General features: G+C 40.6%; 1 protein-coding gene across 4 annotated transcripts in view; it reads right to left on the bottom strand.

The window, feature by feature from the left end:
- Positions 1 to 19272, bottom strand: part of CRIM1 (cysteine rich transmembrane BMP regulator 1) — a 196666-nt gene that overhangs the window by 160960 nt on the left and 16434 nt on the right. For 2 of the 4 annotated variants that reach the window (XM_072992639.2, XM_072992651.2), the window contains exon 2: positions 12323 to 12493. The exons of the other annotated variants lie outside the window; for them this stretch is intronic. In XM_072992639.2, the coding sequence (XP_072848740.2) occupies positions 12323 to 12493 (171 nt within the window). The remainder of the gene's footprint in view (positions 1 to 12322; positions 12494 to 19272) is intronic. 4 annotated transcript variants of the gene reach the window in all.

Genomic DNA, 19272 nt, shown 5'->3' on the forward strand with positions numbered 1-19272 from the left:
CCAGCTCCCTGATTTTGCTGGTTTCGGGACTGCCTCTTTGCCTCAGCCTGCTGGACAAGGGTCTCTTCAAAATGGGAGAGGCCATGATGCACCGCCTGCCTCCAGGCTGAATGCTCAGATGTCAAGGTTTCTCATCTGTTGAGGTCCATTACTAAGGCCTTCAGATCCCGCTTGCAGATATCCTTGTATCGCACCTGTGGTCTCCCCCTCTGGGGTGCTTTCCCTGCACTAATTCTCCATACAGGAGATCTTTTGGACCATCGGCCATTCTCACAACATGCCTGAGCCAGTATAGACGTCACTGTTTCAGTAATATATATATGCTAAAAATTCCAGCTCGTTCTAGAACTTACTTATTTGGAACTTTATCCTGCCAGATGATACAAAAAAATGTATTGGAGACAGCGCATATGGAACGTGTTCCCACATGTAGATTACTGAAACTGAGTCATTATGAATAGAAAGTGTATCCTTCACCATGAAGCAATGATACTTCCTTATATCAAAGACATGGTAAAAATAAACTATTACTGCTTTTCTCAAATCCAACCTGAGGAAGCCATTGCTTATATATTAAGTAAATTCTGAAGAGGAAGAAGTGTATTTACCTGCAACACTATCCTTCAGTTTTACCAATCTCTGCATTTGGTATAGATTTATAATGTAACCTTTTAACTTATATAGAACACAGACAGTCTTTGTCTTTAAGGAATATTGTAATGCTCACACATGTTGAAAAAGCTAGTAATCTTTCAACTCACAAGTATTTCCATGGAAGTTCATTAATTCATTAAAACAAAAGTAGCCATAGAATGCCTCGCAGCCCAACTGACTTCAACCAAAAGAGTCTGAAATGAAATGGAATTACATAGGTCTAAATTAATGTACTATAACTCCATTGAGTTGTTGGTTTTGCTATTAATATAATCAAAAACACTGGTGATGCAAACAAACACACTGAAAACATACAATGACCATTCCACAATTCATCACTATTTGATCTAATACAAACTGCGGGCCAACACCTGTCATATAATTTAAGCCAGCACAGTGGAACAATGTCATCTCAAGAGGCAGATCACAACCTATTAAGAGTCCCCACTGCAACTCCTCATGGAATTATTCAATGTACACAAGCTAGATGACTGTGCATGTGACCTGAAATCCATGTCATGCATAAAGCCACCCAACTCACGTGCAACAAAGAAGCAGTAATCTCCCTCTAAAATGCCATCATTTCTGAAGAGATGATAGTACAAAAGGGAAAAGATGAAAGAGAAAAGTAGAATGAGAAAGATAATGATACAAGTGGAGGACCAACATGATGTTTTTAAATTGTTATGGGAATCAGATTTGGGACGGGAAGTAAGTACTGAGGTGTAGAATATTAAAGTGTGTGTCAGTATAAATAAAATAATATTTTATCTAATTGGTTTGGAGATGGTATCTAAACCTGGTGAAACTCAATTGTATGGATAATAAATACTGTTATTTATGTCGGATATATGACCAGGATGTAGGTACTTTTACATGTGGCATGAGTGCAAGAATATATTCAAATTTTGAAAGCTGGTTTTTAAAGATATTAATGAAATATTGAAGTTAAATGTAGTGGTATGCCCCAGAATAGAGGCTTTATTACCGTATTTTTCCATGTATAAGGCACCCCCACTTTTCTAACCCAAAATTAAGAAATTTAAGTGGGACTTGGCAAATGTAAGGGGAAAGGGATCAAAGTGCTACAGGATCGCTTCAATCCCTGCTTTCTCTCTTTGTGCTAAGCCCTATGGGATTTAGCAAGTAGAGGGGAAAGCAGGGATCAAAGTGATCCTGCAGCACTTTGATCCCTGCTTTCCTTTTGCTAAGGCTTAGCAAGTGGACGGGAAAGCAGGGATCAAAGTCCTGCAGGATCACTTGATCCCTGCTTTCCCCTCCACTTGTTTTTGTTTTCTCCTCAGCTTACTTCCGTGTATAACATGACCATGGAAAAATATGGTAATATTTTATAGGGAACAATGGGATTGGACAGTAAAAGAATTAATTACAAATTTATTAACACTGGCAAGACTAAAGATAGCAAAAAAACTGGAAAGTAAAGCATGATTTTCAATTACATGATGATATAAAGCCATATGGAGTATAGCCATTAATGATATATTAACTTGTAATATGAAAGTCAAAAAGAGTTTGATAGATAGGAGTATTTTTAATAATATTATGAATTTTTATTGATTATGCATTAAGGTTGTGTACCTTCACAAGATTCAATGCAGTTTTAGAAGGGGAAAGGGACTTCATAAATGGTAAAAATTAGATTTAAATATGTCTCCAAATGGTCCTGGTGGAAGGTTGTGCTTTTGTGTCTATTAAGTTTTTTCTTAGATTTGTATTATTAGGGTTTTTGTGTTTTTATTTAGATTTATAAAAATTAAGTAAAAAGAATAATTTTATCTTCACTGATCTAAGTCAGACAACAGTTTTGGGCCAGCATTTGTTGGCTGAATCAGTTCACTCCAAACTATACATGTGACAGTTGGCTATTCTTGATGGACTTCTTCCCAAAACCCACTGCAGCAGTTTCACAATATAAAGTCTATTTAAATGGCAGTTATTTATACTCAACAACAAAGAAGCAAAACTCTGAACACAGGGGGCTGGTTAAAACCTGTATAATATGGACAGATTTAATGTTACCAAAGAAGTAGGAAGAGAGAGAGAGAAAAACTATTTTTCACGTTTTACATATTTTCCAAAGGCATGTTCACTGACTGCCATGACAATTAGAACATACTGGCAATAATTCTATTTAACTGTAATGTTGCTACAACTTAAGAAGTTAGCAAAGGCATTTGGTGTAGCCAATGCATATGCTAACTTCATAATCTGCAACAATCTGAGAATGTATTTCGCATTTATAAAATCTTAATTGGATAACTTTTCTGAGTGGCTTTAAGAAGAAGTATACAAAATGAATGGTAAAATACACCTGCAAGTGGCAAATAAAAGCAGATTTTTAAAAAATCACAATATGCAACTCTTCAAAAAGAACCACTTTAAAAGTATATATAAAAGCCAATTGGAAATCTGTGCTTTGTAAACAGGTAGAATTGTACATTTCAAATCAAAGGGACTTAAAAGGTGAACATCGTATGGACTGTAAAGTCAATGATGGCTCTATGTAGTTTTAACTGATGACCAAAATCCTATTTGTTGTGCCCACTGGCAAAACACAACTGGTATATATATCATATGTAGTGTTGCCTTTTGTTTGCATCTAATATAAGTGAACATATTTTAAACCAATGTCTTGAATTTTAATGGATAGGGAAGGAGCAAAACAACTCAATCCAGATTAAGAGGGATATACTATTAGTACTTGGTTTGTGGGTCCCTTTGGCTGGTGTCAAATATGGTTTGGAAAGGTTTGCATACTTCCAAAACAATCAAATACAGTGGTGCCTCGCTTAATGAGCGCACCGTACAACGATGAAATCGCATAGTGATCCCTTTTTTGGGATCGCTAATGCGATCGCTCAACGTTTTTTTAATAGGGCAAAATTCGCTTTGCGAAGACCGCTAAGAGTTTCGCTTACCGATCTTCGCAAAACGAAGCCCGGCGATCAGCTGTTAGGCAGCCAAAATGGCCGCCGGAAGCCCGGAAATGGTCCAAAATGGCCACGCGCAGCGTTTTCGCGCCCTCGTTAAGCGAGGGGAGGGCGCGAAAATGGCTGCCGGCCATTAAGAAGCATCGCTAAACGGTGAGTATTCGGCCCATTTGGAACGCATTAAACCATGTTTAATGCGTTCCAATGGAATTCCCTGCCCCGTTCAACGATGCTTCAGCATAGCGAAGGTTAATCCGGAACGGATTAACCTCGCTATGCGAGGCACCACTGTACTTACTTTGGCATGCTCTTCCATCCTGCACTTGCTGGAGGCTTAAGTGGCTTTGGTGACTCAGAGGTCTTTTATTGGTTTAATCAGCTACAGCAGTTACAATTCTATTTCAACAGGGTCGGACTAATTTGCCTATCCTGGCAACTTAGCTATGAACATTTGGGCAGAAGGCAGCCCCATGTAGAAATATATAGCAACAATCTCATTTGGGAAAGAAGTAAAAAGATACGTTGTGTCCATCCAGCTTTTTGATGATATACAAATGTCTATTTTGTTCTTTCTGTTTACTCTGGTAACTTTATTCTGATCAACCAAATCTTTTTACTGTGAGTTACTGCTATCTTCCTAAATTAACTAGGTCACACAGTTATGTGATATGTACTACTTATGGATATAAACTTCTTTCTAGTAACATGTTATGACAAAATAAAATATTTCAACATTAAATATTTATATTTATAAAATATTTATAAAATATTTCAACACCCAACCCCAAAACATCGAAAACTTATTTTATCAGTTTTCCCCAAAGGTTCTTGGACTAAAACTCCCAGAAGCCTTCACCACTAGCTGTACTGGCCAGGATCTCTGGGAGTTACAGTCCAAGAATCTCTGGGGACCCAAGGTTGGGAAGCACTGCTTTAGAGTTTAAATACCCTCAATACAGTCAACCCTCAACTTATGAACGTCCCTACATACAAACTTTTCGATTTACGAACGGCTCCGTTGGCAAAAATTGGCATCAACTTGCGAACGGAGCCTCGACCTACGAACGAGGTCGAGGCTCTGTTTGCAAGTCAATGCCAATTTTTGCCAATGAAGCCGTTCAAATTTCCCGCCCTTTCTCCCTGCCTTTTTGCCTTCAGAGCTCTTAAACGGCTTCCTCCAATGTCGGGAGGGAAGCCCTTTGAGAGGTCCGAAGGCAAAAAGGCAGGGAGAAAGGGCTGGAAATCCGAATTTCCCGACCTTTCTGGCTTTGGAGCTCTCATAGGACTTTCCCCCCCAACATTCGAGGAAGCCCTTTGAGAGCTCTGAAGCCAGAAATGCAGGGAGAAAGGGGGGGAATTCGAATTTCCAGCCCTTTCTCCCTGCCTTTTTGTCTTCGGACCTCTCAAAGGGCTTCCTCCGATGTCAGAGGGAAAGCCCTTTGAGAGCTCCGAAGGTGCCGATCACCGCAGCGGGGACCCCTGTGGAGGTCTCCCAGGGCTTGCCTGCCACCATGGGAGACCTCCCTGGGGGTCCATGCTGCCGTGATCAGTGCCTTTGGAGCTCTCAAAGGGCTTTCCCCCACCCCGACATCGGAGGAAGCCGTATGAGAGCTCTGAAGGCAAAAAGGCAGGGAGAAAGGGTAGGAAATTGGAATTTCCAGCCCTTTCCCCCTGCCTTTTTGCCTTTTGAAATGCTGGAATGGATTAATTCCATTCCCATGCATTTCAATGGGAAATGGTACTTCAACTTACAAACTTTTTGATGTACGAATGTCATTCCAAAACGGATTAAGTTCGTAAGTCTAGGTACCATTGTATATGCATTCCTCTTCACCCTGCTATAGCTTATTCAGCTAAGCTTAAAGTCGAACAGGAAACTCCCAGAGCATTCAATCAAATATTATGATACCAAGTTGTGTGCTACATGAAAAATGCAAACTTACAGAGACTTTGAACACCGGCCACTTTGTGAGAAAGGTTCACCAAGTGATTCCTATGTTTCTTCCATGGCATAAAGGAAGATTTCTGAACACAATGGAAAAGCAAAAATATGCAGAACTAAATGGAAAAATTACAGAATAATGACTACTGAAGAACTACACAACTTTAGTGGAGGCCATTCACCAGGACCTTGACCACCATATTTCATCAGTAGATCGACAAAGACATTCACTGTGTTGGCTTGTCCAGCTCTATTAGATTAATTTCAGCCTTTAATGTCATCTGAGGTCAACAGAGTGCTTGACTTATGTGGGGCCACCATAACTCCTGGGGAGTCTTTAGGGGTTAGGTATCAGTGCACTGGCCTCCTCCTGGTGCCCAGAGAGTCCAACTTGAAGAGATGGTCTCTGCAGCTTGGACTCTGTACTGTAGAGCCCCTTAGGGGTTGCTCATCTCCCCATTGTTATTTATTATCTATACGAGACTGGTGGGGGGAGAGCTTCGGGGATTTCGAGTTTTGTGTCATCAATATGTGGATGACACCCCACTCTATCTCTCCTTCCATCTTTCTGCAGTGGATGCTGTTCTGTCCCTTAAGCATTGCCTAGCCGCTGTGCTAGGGTAGATGGGGGACAACAGAATGAGGCTGATCCAAGTAGGTGCCTCTGCTGTTTGCGGTTTGGGTGCCTCCTCTGGTGAGGCTATCCTCTCCATGAAGGATGAGATACGCAGCATTCCACTGGTCAATGGAAACCCAAATAGCATCTGTGGTTCAATTCGCTTACTTCCACAGGCAAACTGCCCAGCTCTGCCCCTACCTTGACACTGGGTCCCTCACCATGTTGATCCATGCAGTGGTATTTTCATTAGACTACTGAAACTTTCTCTGTGTGGGGCTACTCATGAGGATGGTATGGAAACTCCAGCAGGTCCAGAACATGGAGGCCAGGCCCCTAAGTGGAGCCAACAGATACCAATAAATTTCCTCAATTTTGGCTACCTTACAGTGGTTGCCTGTCCATTTCCATCCCAGCTTCAAGGTGATGGTGTTACCTACAAAGCCCTAAAGTAAATAGTTTGGGACCGTGATACCTGGCAGAATGCCTATTCCCAACTGGGACTGCCCATCCTACCTGTTCTTTCCAGGCAGGACAGCTGAGGATACTGAACCCAAAAAGAGGGCCATAAAGAAAAAACAAGGAACCAGGCCTTCTCGGTGGTTGTTTTTCAGCTATGGAATCAGGTACCACCTACTAGTCACCTGGTCTCTTTACTGGGTATCTTCAAGAAGCAGCTTAAGACTTGGTTATTTTGGCAGGCATATTAAAATATACCATCTATGGAGCAGCTGCTACAGCCACAATACTTTAAAATTACCACCAATTTAAATGTTTAGCTGTTATTTAGTGTGTTTTAGTATGTATTTTAATGGTTTATTATTTCTATTGTATAAGTTATAGATGCATCATTTTATGATTTATGATTAGAAATTAATTTTGATTGTTTTTTGTTTTTCATGTTGTAAACCAACCAGAGTGGGTGGGTGGATAGATACATAAACTTAAGAGCGTTTGTATACTTTGGTGCAATCATCAATCCAAATGGAACCTGCAGCTAAGAAATCAGAAAATGAGACTAGGAAGGGCAGCAATGAAGGAATTAAAGATTATATCCAACTGTAAGGATGTGTCACTGGGGACCAAGAACAAGATCATACCCACTTTTATATTTCCAGTCACCATGAATGGGTGTAAAAGCTGGACAATAAAGAAAGCTAACAGGAAAAAATGATTTGTTGAAATATGGTGCTGGAGATCTTTGCAGATACCCTCAATGGTCAGAAAGATAAACAAGTGAATACTGGATCAAATCAAATCTGAAGACAAAAATAATGAAATTGAGGTTGCTCTAGTTTGTGCATATAGTGAAAAGGCAACATTCTCCAGAAAAGACATAACATTGGGAAAGATAGAAGGCATAAGGAAAAGAGGAAGACCAAATATGAGATGGACTGACTCCCTAAAGCAGTGGTCCCCAATATTTTTGGGACCATGGACTGGTTGGGGGTGCGGGCTCTGTGTGTGGGTGGGCGGGGCTCCCCCGTGCTCATGGATGGATGGGTATTGCTCACGGGTGGGTATGTTGTGCTTGCGGAGGGACGTGTTGCGCTTGTGGGCAGGTGTGTCGTGCTCGCACAGGGGCGTGTCACGCTTGTGCATGTGCAACACACCTGCCCACAAGCGCAACACACCCCTCCACAAGCACAACATACCCATCGTGCGTGGGGGGGGAGGCGGAGAGCCGTATCCGTGGCCCAGTTCCAGGAAGCCCACGGACCGGGGGTTGGGGACCACTGCCATAAAGGAACCACAGGCCTGAGTTTATGAGAGCTGAGCAGGGAAGTTGAGGACAACACATTTTGGAGATTGTTCATTTATAGTATAACTATAGGCCGGAGATGACTTGAAAGCACATAACAAAACTTGGAAATATGCAGTTATGCCAGACAGTGCAACCCAGACAAGAAGCAGTATTTCAGATGGCCATGTACAGCTATCTGAATAAGCATATCTGGCAAGGTAATTTTGTGCTATATTAGGGTACCAGCTTCATCAATGTGTTGGCCATGTGTTAGACCAAACATTTTCATGTGGTGATCCACAGACCACAGCTGGTTCACAAACAACATTCAGGTGACCCTCAGAAAAATAATGTTAGAATCGATTAGTAGGTTTTGTACTTGAATTTTCTGTCACAACGGAGCGACTTTACAGAACTTTGCTAAAAGCAAGTGTATGATTAGAAAAGCAAAACTATGGTTATTAAAATATAAGAAGTTTGAGTATTAAAGTAGTTAACTTCATGCTTTCTTTACACACCATTTGATTTCTGTTAACTCAAGAGACAAATATTAGTGACAGAATAATGCCAAAATGCTACTATTGCATCCAAAAAGGATTCATTGTTCACTCTAGTCACTTCTGCCACTAACTAAAGTCATAATTTATAGTTCCTTTTAAGCTACCAATATTATAAATTATTAGTCACTTACTCAGATATTACCTTTGGTCTTTATTTTATATATTTAATTTGTATCCTGCCTTCCTCCACTTGCAGGGGCCCAAAGTGATTTTTTAAAAAATGCTTAAAATCTTCCAAGAGTGAAAAACATAATTAAAATTTTAAAACTATAAAAATAAAAATTTAAAAATACACGAAAACTACAGAACAGATTTTAAAAGCAGCCCTAACCCTCCCCATCTTAATTGCATGTTGACTCTCCAAAAGACTCCCTAAAGATACAGCCTTTCAAGTGTTGATAGAAGGAACATCAAACTTGAAACATGAGAAGGTGTAACTGAATGAGATGGCATTTAGTAAACATTTAGCTTTTGTTCATCTCTGTAAAAAAGGAACCTAAAACTTTAAAAAGTAAAATACGCAGAATTCTAATTTTTTTAATATTTGATGAGACAAAAAGTGATCTTGATTACTGCCAATGTACAAAGCTGTTCTATGCATAATTTTTATATAATGAACACATTTATATATGATATATTGAGCCTTTGGGATATATTACACACATACACTTTTAATGAGTTATTCCCATGACCTTTACATCACCTATTAACAGGCCAGGTAACTCTGCAGTTCTCTTAAAAGTTCTGCCTCTCTAGCTGCCAACTTTATATTATAGATTCAAAACACAATGAATGTTTGTACAAGTAAGAGTCAAGTCACACACTAAAACCATTACTTGTTACAAAAATTTTCCTCCAGGCATGTAAAGCAAGTCAGACCTGTATATAAAATTCATATTTATCTCCTAATCACCAATCTCTCACACACAAAAAGCTAACATATGGTGATATGGATTTTGCTAAGACAATAATATGCCCTGTATTCATCTCCTTCAGCTTTTAATGACATATTAACTGTACAGTTTAGTTTAGGCCTCAATATCACTTCCTGTAAAGTCTACAGTAAAGCTTTACTGAAGAAAGACACTTTTTAAACCTTCATTTTAGAATTATACTGATCCTTACATTTCTTCCCCATTTTTCTGACAGAGGTAAAAAATGTTTATGTCTGAACTTTTCAACTCCCACCGCAGTTTCCATGTTCCAGTGGAAACCACAACAGTCATAGTACAACATACTTAGCAGATCAGTTTTCCCTTGCCCCCTTCTCTTTGACAGTCTTTTAAGAATTGCTCTTAAAACATTCTGCTCTCATGTCTTTTGCTCTGATCTAATAAGGATCCACCACTGCCTTGACTAAACCATCTGAAGCTATGCACAATACATTCCTGTAAGAAAACATACTATTTTTTGATCAAGATGGGATGACCCAGAGAAAAGAAGCCTGAGAGGAAACTTTCCCCTTCTCCTCTGTTAAAAAAAATAAAACTCCTGGAAAACATTCTGAACTATTTTGAAGTACATCAGTTTAAGGTATTCATATATACAGTATTGTGTTTCTGTTCCTGAAAATTATTCCAAGTAATAGGCCAATATAGTGGTGCCTTGACTTATGAACACCACTACCTACAAAAATTTCGAGTTCCGAAAAGCTCCAGCTGCAAAATTTTGCTTCGACTTGTGGCCGGAGCTTTGATCTAAGAACAGAAAAAGGCAGGGGAAAGGGTGGGAAAATCAAACTGTTGGTGGTGAAAAGGCTGCTTCTTTGTAGCTCTTTCTGCCCAATGGTTAGAGCAGGAGGTCAGGGAACTTTTTTTACTCTTGTGAGGCAGGAGGAGGAAAGAGAGGCGGGGGCAGCTCCAGATCGCCGCCAGGCACAGGAAGCCGGTGCTGGCATGGGTCTACTCATGAGTAAGACTCACGGAAGGTGCAGGTCTACTCATGAGTAACGGCAGCCAAAGGCACTGGGCTGAGGTGTGAGGGGCTCCTCCGTGGATGGGGCGTGCAGTGGCGGCGCAGGAGGAGGCTCCCCGCCGGGAATGAGTGCCATCAGAGGAGGCTTCAGTCTGCCTGGTAAAGTGCTGCCTTTTCTTTTTTAGAAACGTCTGGGTGGGTTTTGCAGGGTGGGTTTTGGCTGAGGGGGTTTATGTTTCTGTGCTGTGTTGTTTTTAGTAGTCCCAGCATGGGGATTGCTTGATGTTTATTTTTGTGTTGTTGTTCTTGTAGCCTTCAGGGCTTGCTCTGTTTATTTTTGGTTGGTTTTTTAAAAGCCCCAGCGCCTTCCAATGGGGCTTTCTGTGTGCTTTAATTTTTTGGTATTTTTTTTTAATGCTGGAACGGATTAATCCCGTTCCCATGCATTTCAATGGGAAATGCTGCTTCGACTTATGAAAATTTTGAGTTACGGCCACCCTTCCAATACGGATTAATTTCATAAGCTGAGGCACCACTGTACTGGAAAGAATCTTTAAAAGACACAGAATACAGAATGCACTGTTGGTCCAGATGCTCTTGCCTGCTTGAGACCCCAGACTGATTTTCCAGTCTACTGGATCTCAGTAAGTTACAACCCAAGCAGTATTCATAATGAAATCCATGTCCTTCTGTATGGAAAAACAGAAGTTTGCAATACTCTTCAAATACTGTATAAGGAAAAGCTACAGACAATATGAACAAAGTTCAGCATACTGGTTTATTTCAAATAGTCAAACCCTGTTTACAATGTTCAGGTACTGTGATGTTGTATCCCACAAACTCTCTCCTTTTTTAATTACAATTTCACTGAAGAGGAACTGTGAACCATCCATAAAAAAGTTTAATTTTAACACGTTCATAATGTTGCAGTCTTAGGACACAATCCATACACCTGAAAGATATCCATGGATGATAACATATTATCATAATAGCAACTTAACTTGCAGAATACCTTATTTCTGTTGCAGCAGTATTATGTACACACATACATATGCTTTTCCTAATGACCACAACTGATTTTATCACACATACACAGATTCACTGCACTTTCCTTACTCATATACTCACACAGTGTAATGCAGCTATGCATTATTCCACATATGACCATTTATGTGTTTCGTGACTATCTACACATAAGAAACAAGTGCCAGACAACTACTTCTATCTGACTGAAAAATCAATCTGAAGTACAATCTGAAGTACAAGAGATATAGCCAATACTTTACTTTTTAAGAACGTTTTTACAAAGTGTAAAACTCCATGTGTTTCAACTCTTTTCATCTCAGTAGAATCCATTTAAATCAAAACTTAAAAGTTCTGGGTGTCATTCCAGGTATCATTTGTAGAGCTATGAAAATCCAGATGCTCCTACAGACAGCAAAATGAGAAGTCTGCACCACAAAGCAGCCCACCTGAAATTGACAAAACCTTAGCAAAACCCCAGCAAGTATTACACACCAAGTCACACTTTAGTCAGAAAGAAATTTCTTGGTCCTCCCTTCACATATTCCAGTTATGCCTGGCTTAGAGAAGGAAAAGTTTCTGGTGATAGTTCATAAACTATGCATTTAGAAACTACAACTTTCACAGGTAGGCAATCTTGTCAGATCAGTCTGCCTTCTCATAAAAGCTGCCTAGCACATAAAGAGTCACCATCTTTATATACAGCCAAACAAAATATAGAGCACTCATTCAGTTGCAACAGAAAAAAGAATTAATCACTACAGTGAGTCACAAAAACAGGCATTTCTCTCTGGCCAACACCACTACGCTAACATATCTTCCAACAAACATTGAGAAAGTAAAAAGAATGCATCTCAGGCTTTCAAGATGATGTGCCATAAATAATTACATGTCAAATACTTGTGAATACAGACTTACCTTCAATCCTTTTTAAAGCTGACAGGCAAGTATCCCGGCTTGGAAACTCAAAGGGATTACTACAGGTCCTAATAGTATCACACTCGCATTTTCCATTGATTATATTGCAGCCTGTTATGAGGTTTTCATTGCAAGGCTCAAATCCAAGTAGCTGATCATCCCAGTTTTCATCTAAAAACCAAAATGAAACAACTATAATACCAGCAGCTCATTGATTTGCTTTATTTAAGAGATCTATTTTGCCATACACCTATACCTATACACCTAAAATGTAAGTATTACACGTATATATTTATTTAATTAATTTCTATCCTGCTTTCTTCCCTGTAGAGGGACTCAAAACAGCTTACAAATGATTTAAAAACTTATCTTTAAAGAATTTACTATTAAATTCTGTAAAATCCAAACAGTTTACACCTCACATGTTTATTACTACAGCAGAGTTTTGAAACCTATATGTGGAAATAGAGCACTTCCATTCTGTGCAAAAGACTAAGAAGTTCAGTACACTCGTTCCTTTCGGGGGGAGAAGATATTTCTATCACAGAACAGAACAGACATCATGAAACCCAAAGCATTCTAAAGACTGGGAGAAGGAGAAACACCAGTAAAACCCTAGTTTTTACTGTTGCAGGGGTGCCGAATCAAACTGATTTCAGAATATATGAATATTCTAATTGTCTATGTCATCCCATCTAATAAGAATCAATTAGTGCGACGTAAGGATAGGATATACACAAAATAATGCTGTTACTGGAAGTAGCCTGCAACACTACTAAGCAGCACTTCTTCACAGGAATTCCAAACTGCTGAAAAATAAAAACCTGCAAAACTTGTCAGCTTCATTAGAGAAAAGCAGTATCAGCTATATGTCCATCACTATTACCTAATACCATCATCACCTTTATTTCACTAATGATCCCTTGAATCAGAACTGGAACTACATGCTATACAGTGGTGCCTCGCTTAACGAGCGCACCGTTTAACGAAGAATCCGTACAGCGATCCCTTTTTGGGAATCGCTGTACGGATCTGCCCCAATCGCCGCACTCGCTTTGCGACGATTGGGGCATCCAGCGGCCATTTTGGAGCCGCCGATCAGCTGATCGGCGGCTCCAAAATGGCCGCCAGATGACCCGAAATGGCCCCCTATCAGTGTTTTCGCGCCCTCCCCTTGCTTACCGAGGTCGCGAAAACGCTGCGGGGGGCATTTCGGGTCATCCGCGGCCATTAAAATGGCCGCGGATGGCCCGAAATCCCCCCCACAGCGTTTTTGCGACCTCGGTAAGCAAGGGGAGGGCGCGAAAACACTGATAGGGGGCCATTTCGGGTCATCTGGCGGCCATTTTGGAGCCGCCGAACGCGAAAACATCTCTGGAGGGGTAAGTTTGGACACTTATTGGAACGCATTAAACTAAGTTTAATGCGTTCCAATAGGCTTTCCTTGCCTGTACAGCGATGTTTTCGCATAGCGAAGGTTAATCTGGAACGGATTAACCTCGCTATACGGGGCACCACTGTATACACATCCTATATCGAGGTTACAATACTGTACGTCATTATGTTTACAACATTATCTTTAGTTGTATAACCGATCAAGCAACAGAACTGTAGAAATCATGGCTCAAGGCTCAGCAGCACGTGCAGTTATTTCCAAAACCACAGAGTTGGCTTATGTGTCAAATTGCAAATGCATACATATTCTAGTTACAGGTATCTAGTTGTCTCATGTGCTCCCAGAGGTATCTGGTGGGGCCACTGTGAGATACAGGAAGCTGGACTGGATGAGCCCTTGGCCTGATCTAGTAGGGCTCTTCTTATGTTCTTGCACTATCAATGTGGTACTGTGTTGATAATGGTGGACTGAGCTGGTTTGGGCTTATATTTCTCTCTTTTTCATACCAGCTACTGTGAAGGTGCCATCCTGCCCAGATCACGTTGCTCTGACCTCTCCACTCATGTGCCAACAGTACATTACCTTTCTAAAGTCCATGTTAACACGCATGGCCACATTTTAGCCTTATTTTCAGTAAAGTAAATAGGATGACACAAATGAGCAATCTTAACTAGATGTAAATGAGCATGTCATGTACTATAAAGAGCTACATAGTTAGCCTTAACTGTAAATGGACAGACAACTGCCCATTTTTAAAAATAAAATTCATTCATAAAATCAACTACATAATGGACACAAGGTAGAAACTGGGCAACTGGAAAATGCTACCTAAATTCCCTGTGCAAATAAATAAAAGGTCATAATTGTACTAAGGAAAACTGCACACACCAGGGCAATTATAGGAGCTGCTGGATAACATGGTGGTGGTTTAGGTATCATGACGTAAAGCCAGAGGTCTGGAGCTTGATTCCCCACTGTGCCTCCTTGACAAGGGTTGGATTCAATTACCCCTATGGTCCCTTTCAATTCTGCAGTTCCAAGATGATGATGATAATGATTACACAAGCATTTTTTGCTTCTCACTACTTTACCTGACCAACTGCAAACTGGTTTGAGAACCAGACACATGGCAGACAGTCCAGAAAATACTCTCCACCAGGTTCTTGACTGCCCACAGGCAGTCAGGCAAGTGAACAGGATTCTGGCAAAGTTGTTTTCAGGCAACTATCTCTACAAAGTTCACATATTTAAGTGTACAGCTCTTCAAAGACTGAAAGTGTGCTACCAATTTTCAATTTCTTTCCTGTCCTAAAAATCTAAACAATGTACTTGTTACTGAACTTATTGTTGCTTAGTCGTGTCCGACTCTTCATGACACCATGGACCAGAGCACGTCAGCCCCCCCCCCCCGTCCTCCACATCCTCCCGGAGTTGGGTCAAATGAAAGTTGGTAACTTCGATGACACTGTCCAACCATCGCGTCCTCTGTCGTCCCCTTCTTATCTTGCCTTTACACTTTCCTCACATCAGGATCTTTTCCAGGGAGTCTTCTCTTCTCATGAGATGGCCGAAGTATTGGAGCCTCAGCTTCAGGATCTGTCCTTCCAGGGAGCACTCAGGCTTGATTTCCTTTAGAATGGGTAGGTTTGTTCTCCTTGCAGTCCAGGGGATTCGCAAGAGTCTCCTCTAGCACCACAATTCAAAATAATCAATTCTTCGGTGGTCAGCTTTCTTTATAGTTCAGCCCTCACTTCCATACATCGCTACTGGAAAAACCATAGTTTTGACTATGTGGACCTTTGTGATGTCTCTGCTTTTTAAGATGCTGTCAAGATTTGTCATCACTTTGCTCCCAAGAAGCAGCTGTCTTTTAATTTCATGGCTGCTGTCCCCATCTGCAGTGATCATGGAGCCCAAGAAAGTAAAATCTGTCACTGCCTCCATATCTTCCCCTTCTATTTGCCAGGAGGTGATGGAACCAGTGGCCATGATCTTGGCTTTTTTGATGTTGAGCTTCAGACCATTTTTTGCGCTCTCCTCTTTCACCCTCATTAAGAGGTTCTTTAATTTCTCCTCACTCTCTGCCATCAGAGTGGTATCATCTGCATATCTGAGGTTGTTGATATTTCTTCTGGAAATCTTAATTCCAGTTTGGGATTCCTCCAGTCAGGCCTTTGACATGATGTATTCTGCATATGTTAAATAAGCAGGGAAACAATATACAGCCTTGTTGTACTTCTTTCCCAGTTTGAACCAACCAGGTGTTCCATATCCAGTTATAACTGTTGCTTCCTGTTCCACATATAGGAGATAGATAAGGTGGGCAGGTGTTACCTGAACTACTGTATCTCAAATATTTACAAGGATTCCTATAAAAATAAACTTCACGAAAATGTTGAATTTGATGAATGTTTTATGTCTAAACAGAAACAAATCTAACAGAATACAGTGGAAATTTTCAATAAGTTTGGAAAGGTCGCCAGCGTAAGCAGCACTAAATTTTATGAATCGCTTTCCTCCAGTATTTGATTAACAAGTCTGGTTATTGCTTTTCAGGTACTGATCCAGTTCCTACAAATAACATGAAGTATCATTAAAATCTTATTTATTAAATATAAGTTGTTGCTGTTTAGTCGTTAAGTCATGTCCGACTCTTTGTGACCCCATGGACCCTAAATATAAGTAATTTACGCTAAATCCGACCTCAATTTCTTAGGGAAGGGTAAATTCTCACCTCAAAATTTTGCATCATTTGTGGCACAGAAAAAATGTTAAATTGCATCATGTTTTCAGTTTTCCCTAGTTAGATATGTTTTACTAGGTAGTGGACAAATAATTGGGCATTATGTTTGCCAGCAGGCATCACAAGATGAGGGGGCAAGCAGACAAATCAGACAAACACACCAGTAGCCTTACATTGGTTGTATGTCTGTACCTTAATCTAGTAAAATGCTACAATATATTGCTTACAGTGAACAAGAACGGGGGGGGGGGGGGGGAGAGAGAGAGAGAGAGAGAGAGAGATGGAGGGAGAGGGAGAATTTGCACAGGATAACTTCAGGCCAATCAGTGAAGAAAAAGGAAAGAAATTCTCTACCTTCTAGAACATCCTTGCTCACAATATCCCAGAAAGCTGGAAAAACCCCATTATTATTGTAGCTTCAATTATATTTTACACAAACCTCAAAAGTGTAAGTGAAACATAGACATCAAGCAAAGATGCCTTTATGCAAATCCGCTCTGTAATATACTACTCTACCTACCTACTGACTTCTCAGTTCTGTCCCTTGATGAAAAGATCAATAGCAGACTGAACCACTACTGGCAAAGGGCCTCTAGAAGCATACTGGACATATTTCAAACTGCAAATATTTTCCCAATTTCATTTTTTCCCTCACACTTGGCAAAATATATAGCGGTTCAGTGTCTGTAAACCAACAAATAATTTGGCTTTAATGTGGCGAACACAACATATAGTCCTCTGCATTAGTGGTACTGTATATAATTCTCAAACATATAGAAACACTGAAAATAAATGTGGACAAAACCTTTACTTGACCATCCTTGTTTCCAGACTGTGTACAGGCCCACATGACTTCTCTTTCTCTCTTTCTCTCTCTCTCTCTCTCTCTCTCTCTCTCTCTTCTTCATTCTTTTCTTTCTCCCTCTCTCTTTCTTTCCTTTCTTTTTGCTGGGCTATGCAAATGAAAGTAAGTCTGAAAGCACTGTTGATTCACTAATCTCCAGTTTGGCCTTTTTTTTTTGCTACTTCAAGGAACAGAGTAAAAATGTGTTACGCTGCAGTGTTTCAATACAACATGAAGGAGATCCTGACCACAGACTTCAAGATTTCTCTTGCCTTCATGAACTGGGTTCCTTTGCATTACTGCTATATGACCAGGAGTCAATTCTATATACTGTACACTTAACCAGAATAGATGAGAATATAGATGGAAGCTTGAAAAAGCTACTTCAACAAAGTTGGTAAAATGTACTACCAAATAGTACTTAGTCAAGTCAATGACACTTACAGTACGGGGAACAAGAAAGAGAAGAAACCTGTTTTAACATGTCCTTGACATTTAGTTTTCCCCAATACTTGAAAAAAATAAATGTCTTTTAAATTTGTTTAATTTTGTTAATCTGCTTTTTTTGTAACATCACATGCTGTTTCCACACTAAAGATAGGGTCATTCAAGTATAACCTTCCTCTCATCTATTCATTTACTCAGAGACAAGCCTGTATCAACAGCTAGCATTTATCTTTTAAAAAGGTAATTAATTTTCTCGGCCAATACATCAGCTGCTTCTTGTTGAAATCTAACAGCAGCAGCAAGTCATCTGAGAGATTGTTTTGGTATACCTGCTGTTTCTTCTCATCGACCACAAAAGAGACAGGGTGAAAACTGATGACAAGATCTAATGGGTAAAATCCAACAGTAAGTCACAACTAGAGATGGGGGTATTAGTATTCAAATACCCCTGCACAGCTGGACATAACAAGGGTCCAGCCCCCTGCACTTGCCAGTCCGCTGCTGCAGCTGGGTCCGCACTCCCTTCCCATCTCTAGTCACAACTGGAATAGGAAACAGTGGGGATTTGAAAAGCCAACACATATGAAAATTCCACTGATTCTACAGGTCCACTCTTCTTTTAACATACAGTGGTGCCTCACACAACGAGCGCACCGTTTAACGACGAATACACATAGCGATCCGTTTTTTGGGATCGCTAATGCGATCGCATACCGATGCTTTCTATGGCCGAAAATCGCTTTGCGACGATCGGTAAGCGTTTCGCTTACTGATTTTCGCATAGCGATTTTTTAAAACATCTGATCGGCAGTTCCAAAAAGGCCGCCGGACGCCCAAAATGGCCGCGCGCAGCTTTTTCACGCCCTGCCCTCGCTTACTGAGGGCACGAAAATGGTGGCCGGATGGGGAAACATCGCAGAACAGTGAGTTTTGGGCCCCACTGGAATGCATTAAACGAAGTTTAATTGTTCCAATGGGTTTTCCGTTCCGTATAGCGATGTTTCCCCATAGCGACGGTTAATCCGGAACGGATTAACCTCACTATGCGGGGCACCACTGTATTACTGGATTTCAGCCACTGTTTGTGCTCCCTCTCTTCTTCACCCTGCTCTTTAACAGCCTGACTGATGAAAAAAGAGTCCAGTAATCTTGAAAGCTTCCACAGAGCCTTCTGTTTTGCGGGGGAGGGCTAACAAACGTACTGCTCCAGTAGGTTCAATATTAAAATGAAAATAAAAGAGAAAGATGTAGACAATTCTGTGCATACACTACAGTGGTGCCTTGCTTAACGGCGATAATCCGTTCCAGGAAAATCGCCGTTAAGCGAAAACATCGTAAAGCGAAAATAAAAAGCCCATTGAAACACATTGAAAACCTTTCAATGCGTTCCAATGGGCTTAAAACTCACCGTCCAGCGAAGATCCTCCATACGGTGGCCATATTCGCTGCCTGTATAGCAAGGAATCCATCCCTAAACACAGCAGGGAGCCATTTTATTTACCCGGTGGCCATTTTGAAAC

This window comes from Pogona vitticeps, chromosome 1 (assembly GCF_051106095.1).
Source record: "Pogona vitticeps strain Pit_001003342236 chromosome 1, PviZW2.1, whole genome shotgun sequence".
NCBI classification, from domain to species: domain Eukaryota; kingdom Metazoa; phylum Chordata; class Lepidosauria; order Squamata; family Agamidae; genus Pogona; species Pogona vitticeps.